Here is a 9473-nt window from a genome sequence, read left to right as displayed (position 1 = left end):
ACTCATTCCTGAGGCATTCCTCGTCCTCCCGGACGTCCGCCTCATCGACGAGGCTGCCGACATGATCACCCTCGTCGTCGTTGGCAGAGGCGCGGCCTACATGCGGATCTGCCCTTCCTGTCTGCGCTCATGGGTAAGGGCGTCGTGCCCGACGCAGATCCGGCGTACGTCGCCAGCGCTGAATCTCGGAGTTCGCGGCCTTCCTGCGCAGCGACATCATTCTGCTGCTCTTCGCCCGCATCAACTAGATGCTACACTTTGGCCGGCTCCCGCCATACGAAGCCGACGTTAAGTTCATCCGATATCGTCAGGTTTATATCTGTGCCGAGAAGCTGCACAATTCAGTGGCGGCTAGCTACGCGATCCAGGCGAGCGTCGGACTGTCGGCTGAGATGCTAACCAAGACGCTGTGGAAGAGGGGCTACACGTTCAGCAGGGACGACCCAGGGTGGAGACAGCTCGATGCCGCGAAGAAGAACCGGTAGGTGTATCGCTCAATCAGTCTTGTATGATTTCTTATACTCCGTTGCTCGTTATGTATATACAAATTCACATGAGATGCATATCTGATTAACAACTGTTTAATTCCTAATGGTTTCTATAAAAATTCATCGATTAATACCAAAAATTAATATACATTGATGAATTACTTTATTTATTCATACTTTAAAAAAATCTGTATTTAAAAAATAATATAAAACCAGCATTGAAAAAGAAAGAGTAAATTCACAGTAGTGTGTATTTTGTATATCTAACATTTAAATAAGTATAATGTCATGACTAACATAAATTTAAAGTTCCAGTTGCTGCCCGAAGCTCAATGGAAATAAGAAATATCAAGATGCACATGGGTAATCAAAGATTTACGAACTTCATAAGAAAAATTGTGTAGTATCGTTGTGTTTTTAATTATTTTTAATTGTTTTATACTATGAAACCGCAATCAATAATCAAAACCATCATTAGTTGTTTTCAGGGAGGGAAACAATCGCGACACATGCACAACACCTTGTACGCAGTCTACAATTTGGCTATTGTATGAATAAACGACTGGCAGCTCGCAGGCGGCTTGTGGACCTGTTGAAACCATGCTTCTTCGAAGACTCGGACTAAAATTGAAGGGACTATAATTGCTGTCTCGTGCTTGTCCATAATCATAAGTGGTAATTAAATAAGCCCTTGGTCATTAGTAAATTATGAAAATTCTGTTTGTTCTACTTAACTAGTGTCTCTTACATAGTTGCATTTCATTCTGACAAATCATTGAGTTTTTTCGTAGTTAGATACTGACTGGAAATTTTTTTCACTTGTTATCAGTTATCTTCTTTAAGATTTTTTGATAAAATATTCGTTAGTTTGCTCCTAAAAGTACATTTTATTAGTGAATTTTGGCTAGATAGTTTTTATTATAATTTGAAATAGTAATACTTACCCATACACGTTTCTTCGAATGTACAACAGTAATGCAGGCTTCACTTCATATTGGCTGTTTTTATTTCTAATTTTAAAAATATTTTTCAAATTATCTCTTTCTTCCTACTGGCCATTAGGTAATTTAATGACAGTGTAATAGTGTAATATTGTTTGAAGTTCGTTAAATCCAACTAAACCGACTAATACGTACAGTTCATTTTTCAAATTCAAAGTTGTAGGTATCTTCTTCAAGTTTACTTTCAAGTCCTTGCTTTTATCTATCAAGTAATTAACTTCTAATTCTAAACACATGTAGTAACCTAGTTTATAACTCTGAACAGCTCTCATTGCATTTAAAACATTTGGTATCGTTCGTATACATAGCATTTGAATAGTCTTGTATACCTGATAAAGAATTAGCATTTTTTGTAAAATAAGTATTTACTTCTTAAGTTTTATATTCTCTTGTTTTAGTAAATGAACATGCATGGCATTAATAGATTTTTTTAACAGAATATGTATCACCCACGCATTTTGAGAATAGAGTAAGAATATTATCTCGACAATCAACTTCTAACTGAAGGTTTTTTTCTTTAAGTTTATACTCATTTATGCAAAAAATCGTTCTGCTGTCATAATTATTTATTTTGAAATAATCTTTCGTGTACTCATCAATCATTCGAAAAAACTTTGAACTATTTGTTTTAAATAAAACTTGATCCATTACTAAATACTTGAAAGAATTGAAAAAACAGTAAGCTGCAGTGAATAGTTTAAAAATACTGTCTATAGGGCAGGTGTTGTAAATATTAATTGGTTTTTCGTACAAAGTCGTTGACTAAGGTGCTAATTTAGACCCATTTTGAATAAGACTCTTCTCAGTTGCTAAAAAAAATATGGTCTAAATATATTTTCACAAGAACTATCAGAACTCTCCAAGTACTTTCGTTTGGTGTAGATTTCCCCTTCACTTATTTGTTCTTCTAATTCGCTTACAGTTGAATTACTTATTTTGTCATCATTTGAAAGATCAAGCATGCTATCATCGACTTTCATATTGTTCTTCGTATTTAATAGATGTAGACTGTCATTACTATTGTTATCATCTATCTCTTCGACACTTGCGACAAACGCAATTTCATCAGTTGAAGTCAACAATTGTATATCTACTAGATCATTTAGTGTAGTTTCAGAGTTCACATCCATACACAAACAGTTAATAGGTTTTTTTTCTGGTGAATATTTACAAATACCTAGATGCAATGCTTGCAATTCCTCCTTAATCAATGACGCTTTTGCAAGTTTAATACTTCTATTGATTGCCTCCAAATTACTTACCACGAATTTATTTATCATATATGGCAAGGAAAAATGTTTAGCATTCTTAATATCCTTGAAGTAGGCTTCAGAAATAGCTGATGATGGACCAGTATCAGATTTATAATATTTCTGCATAACATTGGTAAAAGCTGAGAATGGAGCGTACAAATAAAAAATGTGACTCTTGAGTAGAGGGCAGTAAAAAACGTTAGGCATTGATGTTGCATTCTTAGTTGTACTGCTTAATTTTAGAGCATTATTGTAAATAGAGTTTATATAAGTGATTATTGCATTATCTGTCATAAAATCTTTAATTTCATCTTCTTTCAATTGGTATTTTACGTCACATTCATACTCATCCATATTGAAGTCTGTAAATTTTTTTATCAGCCATTCAGTTCGTTGCCTACATTCTGAATCAAAATCACAAACAGTAATCTCTGATATTACAAACATAGACATTAAGAATTCTTGCAATAATTTGAAATCATCTATATCGATTGAAAAAGCGATACTTCTGACATAAAAATCTTTTACTCGGGTATCTTGTTTAGGAAAGCATTTCCATTTTGTGGCATTTTTAGTTGCGTGAGCTTTGTCTTATCACACGTAACAGGATCTTAGTTTTGTTGTTGTATCGAAAATATAAGCAAAACAAATAATCAAATATTGTTTGTATGTGCATTGATTAAATGCCAGACAAATAGCATGTAAAAGAGCTGGCTCACCATCCGATACCACTCCATCGGGAATCGGTATTCCATTTCTCAGACCATCTGACAGCCACAATTTCAAATAATTAGTATCATGCTTTTCTGTTAACATTTGAAAGAGGGGTATGATTTTTCCCAGTATTTGGATAACACTAACACACAAAAATATGTGCCTACTCGTTCGCCATGGAAATTTTAATTTTCTCACCAACGACCCTGTAGCGTCTATTGATATGCAAACTCGTCCAAGTTTTGAGACATCTTGCCCTAATTTAATCTGTTCTGGAGTCCAATATTTAACAGTGAATGGATGCTGTTAAACAAATCGAATAGATGGATTTTTCGACATTATGTGCTGCAAATTTGTGAAAGCATCAGATGGGCCAGTTATATTGAGAGCTTCCTCGACGGCTCTCTGCCTAGTTTTTCTGTACACTGGTGAGTTTTGAAGAAAAGGGGGTTCGATGTCTCCATACTCCATGTGTTTATTTGCTTAATCTTTTCTGTATCTGTTAGCTTTTACGTACTTGAGTGTATTTTTGGCTTCAATGACTTTTTTACCAGCTAATTTTCTTTTTTTGCTGTGTGGGATGTCTTTCGTATCAAATGTAGAAATCTGTATTTGTACTATTTCACTTGCAGTGGAATATAAATTACTACATTTCCCATGGATCGAGGTTTTGCATTCTTTGCACTGCCCAAAGAATGTAAAAAAAGGATACAAGTCCGAGTCTGACGAGTTCGATGAATAAACATGATTGGTTTTAAACGCGAAAGCGCATGGTAATTTTTTCAATGAGAAAATTTCCATTGCAATGATATCAGTCCATCCTTCTTGCAAAGACATGTATTTTCTACCATCTTTGTATATCTTTTCACAAGGTTTTATACTAGCCCAGGATTTTTCATCCAACTCGATGCTTAACTGCAAACTATAACAGCAATTGGGATTATCATCATTCTCATCATCACTTTCTTTGCTTTGTCTGCTTGCTTTCTTTGAATAAGTTACACTATTAATATTATGTTTAAGAATGTTCAGTTTCTTCGAAGCCCTCAAATTATCTAAAATCCCATGCTGATTACTGATGATTGATAAATATAATGTGTGTGCCTGTATTTTGTTGCATAGTTGACTACATGCTTGTTTCCAAACACTGTCCTTTTCTTTTTTTAGTTCGCCGTTTGATAAAAATATATCTAAATTTTTCAAGATTTTGTACCGTTCGGAAAAAGGAATTTGTGTTGGTCGACCGGTTGGACCCATTTTAATGTTTTTTAAACTAAAACTGCTGATAACTAAAAATTAACAGTGCTCGACTTGCACATTTTTTTCCATAGTGTTTTCTGTCATTAAGCTCTATCGAGAGTTTAATAAAAAAAGCTTGTCTTGACAAGTTCAAAAGTATATCGTTAGGTATAGTCCTAATTTATCGATCATGGATGTAAATAATGTTGCATGTACATACCTAAGTTGCATGGAAACTTTATACATTTACTACAAAGAGAAAATTAATTTTCGATTTCTTGAAAAATTATGAAATAATTTATATAGCAGCAAAGTGAGTTTCTATTTTTAACTTTTAGAGATCTGTGGATTACAGTGAAATACGGCTCATGAGCAAAAAAATCAAGCACAGCACTGAAACACCAGTAAGCATTTTTACTCTGTGTACAAAATCAAAACTCCAGGATACTATTAAAGCCTCATAAGAAAAACGCCCTTGTGCTGAATTAGCAAAAGTAATAGACAAAAAAAAATTGTGTAAGTAATAAAAAATAATTTGTTTTATACTCAACCTAACTATAAAAAATTATCATTACCTAATAATTAGGTACATTTTTATTTTTACCGGCATATTACAGATTTTGTGAAAAAAGGTCAAATTAATAAGAAAACTGATAAAAACAATATTTGATCACTAAAAGAAAGAGGGAGACCCCCAGCAATAGCAGATGATGTCATTCAAGAAAAGCTAAGTAGTATCAATATTTTTCTCAATACTGAAAAGTTGTTGGTAAAACCAGAATCCGATCCAGTGTGGGAAAAAGCTTTTGTCAAATCCTCAATTACAAAATTGCAAAGCACAATCTTCACCAAAAATTATATCAAAATAGAAATAGAATATTGTCGAAACTAATATTAAAAATAAAAGACGATTCTATCGATAAAGTGCTAATGGAAATTCCTGTCACTTTTGACAACAATCAAAAAAGCACCGATGACCTTTCATCATTACTACTTGATAAACACTTTATTCCATTTATCAAAGAATTAAACGCAAAACCGCTACTTGCTATGTACCGATGGCCTGAGCAAATCAATTTATGGAAAGTCAATTATCGAACAATAGATGTTCCTGTTTATTTTTTTATTTCTAATACTGTTACCAAAAAAATTGAATGCTTTTGTGACATTGATCCAATATTTTTTTGCTCCCTTGTCTGTAAAATCAATAACACAGAAATACCATTATGGCAAGGTCTTCTGAACCGTGCAGATACTGACTTTCTATGCTATTTCATTTGCGAGTGGTTAAAAGAAGGTGTTCCTGCTCCAAAATGTATTATTATACCTTTTGCGAAGCAAATTTTCGAAGCTACTAATTCAGCATACAATCTGTGCTCTTTGAATTAATACTGCAATTCATTTTTCAAGTTTTTGAAAAATGAAAATAACGTGAAATCTTTATGTGTATTGAAAGTAAATATTATTCCACTCTTGTTACACGTGAAAATCATTCTCAATGAGTGTTTCTGCGCGAATTCACTTGTAAATGATTTTTTTTTATAAAAGTGTCATAGTTTTAATCGAATTAAAAAACTGGATGTTTTTTACGAAAATGTGTAAATACCTAACTTTTTTTCTGCTTAGTACAAATCAAAATCATGAGTTTAACGTTAGTAGATCAGAAGTACTTAAAAGTATTAGTAACACTTCCATTAAACATTTTGAAAACATTTTTACAAAAAATATTGAATATGAACAGTTTAACGATGAACCTGATTTCAGTTGTTGGTTTTGTAAAGATGACTCAGAAATATACAAATATTTTATTGATGAATTCAATACAATACGGAACAAAATTTCTAACAGTGACATTTTTCAATTACCAAACCCATATAAAAGTATGACTTTCTTGAAAACATTGCTGAATTTATTATCTTTTTTTCCTGTTTGGACTAGTACTCTGTTGCCAAATAATACTGATGTAATAGAGGAATCTTTTAGCTCGAAAGATTACTTCTTAAAAATATTCGACAGTTTTGAGAAAGCCGTAAAAACTCAAAATACGTCTCCAAAAGAGTTTATCATAAAACATTCCGAATATGTAAAACAAATATTACAAGACAGTCGGGATTACATTTCTTCAAATAATTTGAGTGAACAAGGGCTAGAAAATTTTTTATTAAACTACAGTTTTTTGAATCTGGTGGAAAATTGGAGAGGAAGAGCGGACAAAGAAAATCAAGAATTTTCAGAGGGTGTAAATTGCTCAGAGAATAATGGTAACATGAAAACTTTTATAAAGTCACAATTGAATGATCATAATTACAGTAAAAACTATGAAAATTTTTTGAATGGTGATGATTTTTCTGCTCATGATTTTGAATCTCAGTCAACACCAATTAAAGATGTGCCCAAATTATCGAATGCTGCCAGAATTCCGATACATAAAGATCTAATTAATCAAAAAGGTAGAAAGAAAAAATTAACAAAATATTGTGACCCTCAGCCGACACTCAAAGCGTTTTATGCAAAGAAACAAACTTACTCTTACAAAGAGCAGCTAATTGTTAATGGGAGTAAATTACCAATTAAAATTGCTAATAGAGAATATTACTTCAATAACACGAGTATTTTTGATTCTTTGATGGAACTGTTGGCTCATTTCATTTATACTTTCAATTTATTTCAGTCAGACGTAAACGATTTATTAAAATTAAATTCTAATGTTTTCTTGAAATCAGTATGTGAGTATGTAGATAAAAAACATTTAAAACATTTGTACGAGTCTCGCGTATCAATATTATCAGATGTCGGTATTTTGAACGGGGACACTATATCTTTAAATAATGATATTATTGATTACTTACGAAATTTAATGACTGGTTGTTCTAGTCTCATAAAAAAAACCACTTGTCAAAAGTGCCATTTTGAAAAGTCAGATCGCATACTTTACTGTCGGATAGATAAATTTCTACATACTTAAACCAAGACTTTAGAATCTCTAAACTTTAAAAAATCTCATGGCAAATGTAATACATGTTCAGGACAAACAGTCATTGAGTATGATATAAAAAAATTTTTCATGATAGTAACACATAATGAAAGCTCAACGAAACTGTCTGAAATTCCACTTAGTGTTTGTATAAAACAGAAAACATTTTTTTTATCAGGTTTTATGAGTAACATTCATCCAAAAAGTACATACAGTCACACTCATTATGTAACATACTGCCAGTTTTTATCAGGCCATTGGAAAAAATATGATAGTTTAGGAAAGAAAGTGTTTGGCGTTGGTAAAAATAAAGAAATCACGAACGTTTCATTGTTGTTGTATATGCATAGTGTTCCTAAGAAATAAAATTCATAATTAGATATCATTATACATTCTATGAATTCCTATTATAGCTGTTTATGAAGTATATATGAAAGACGTATTAAACAATTGTCAGTTAAGAAACGAATTTAATGCTACCTCTAACACGTATTATATATTTTTGTTCTGTACAAGAGAGCATAATTTATACAGTGTAAATATCTTACTTTTAAAGTAACAAATTATGAGTATTTTTACATCATTTTGCCTTGAATTTATATATATTATACTTCTGGTTGTTATTCTCAAAGCAAAACTCTCACTGTACTTTGATATTTCAAGTGAATATTTCTTGTAAGATGTAAAAACAAACCATTTTTTATATTCGCTATTTATATCGACGATAATAACTTAAAAGTTTTTTAATCACGATTATCTTGCGATATCCATGTTAAAAAAATTTTTATTTTGAGTCTACTTATTCTATCAAAAAATGTACTTGTTTATTTTTTTGAAAGTAAATATACTATATGAATTGAATACGAATAAAAAAACTATATACAATTCATTGGCGCAAAGCTTCCTCTTACATACCCACCTAATTACTTTATTTTGTTTGGCTAAACCTATTTTTGTTTTACTTCAAAATCACCCAACCTTGTTTCCTAGATAAATATTTTTAAAAACATTAAAGAAATTTTTCCACAAAAAATATCAAAATGGAACAATTATAGCGAAGATCTATAATAAACTTCAAAATTCTCATTCGTCAACGCCTAAAGAACAAAATCAGACTCACAGGTTTAGCAGAAATTGCTGTCCTATAAGGCAAAAGTTAATATACTTTAAATTTTGATCAGGCTAAGTTTATTTTTATTACGTTTGCATAAAAAAGCATAGAAAAGATTAAAACAATATGAATGACTGATTGCATATCATGTGTAATAAATATTACATCTATAAGTTCAGTTTTTACTGTACACTACAAGATACAAAAAAAATTTAACTTGGATGATTATGCTATAATAATATACAATACAACTTTATGTTTTCTGTTGGTGTATGCTAACTATAAATACGACTACGATTTAAATGTAAAATACTGCAAGTGTAGTTGGCAGTAATTTTTGGTTTTTGTTCCATTTGCTCATTAGTATTTTGAAGTATTTTTTTTATTTATCATTTTCCGATTATGTTACAATTGTGTAGTTGGTTTCTCAGCAATTGGAAAAAATTATTATAAATTGAAACTACCATATTGATTAAAATATTGATTTTAATTTACAGAAACATAATAATGTGTTAGGTATGGTTATAGATGCTAAAAAAAAAGAACAGAGAAAAATAGAAAATGAAAGTTAAAGTAGAGCCACGCACATGCAGACTAGTAGTCCTGCTGATATAAATGCATTGATCAACGCAGTTTGCAATGGAAAAGAAGTATAGGTACATGTAATTAGAATTTTGTATTTTACTTCACTTG

At 31.4% G+C, this 9473-nt stretch overlaps 1 protein-coding gene across 1 annotated transcript; it reads left to right on the top strand.

Annotated features, from left to right (window-relative positions):
* The first annotated feature begins 248 nt into the window (after positions 1-248).
* On the top strand, positions 249-5194 carry LOC149374872 (2-hydroxyacyl-CoA lyase 1-like). Its single transcript, XM_089590677.1, has 4 exons — positions 249-481; positions 798-851; positions 967-1163; positions 5034-5194. Exons 1-3 carry the CDS (start codon positions 249-251, stop codon positions 1040-1042), a joined length of 363 nt encoding a protein of 120 aa, XP_089446803.1. The 3' UTR covers positions 1043-1163; positions 5034-5194.
* Positions 5195-9473: the final 4279 nt, after the last annotated feature.

This window comes from Copidosoma floridanum, unplaced genomic scaffold (assembly GCF_036245765.1).
Source record: "Copidosoma floridanum isolate Cflo_tuat_1 unplaced genomic scaffold, Cflo_Japanese_pri ptg000013l, whole genome shotgun sequence".
Classification (NCBI taxonomy): domain Eukaryota; kingdom Metazoa; phylum Arthropoda; class Insecta; order Hymenoptera; family Encyrtidae; genus Copidosoma; species Copidosoma floridanum.
This window is presented reverse-complemented; position numbering and strand designations above follow the sequence as displayed.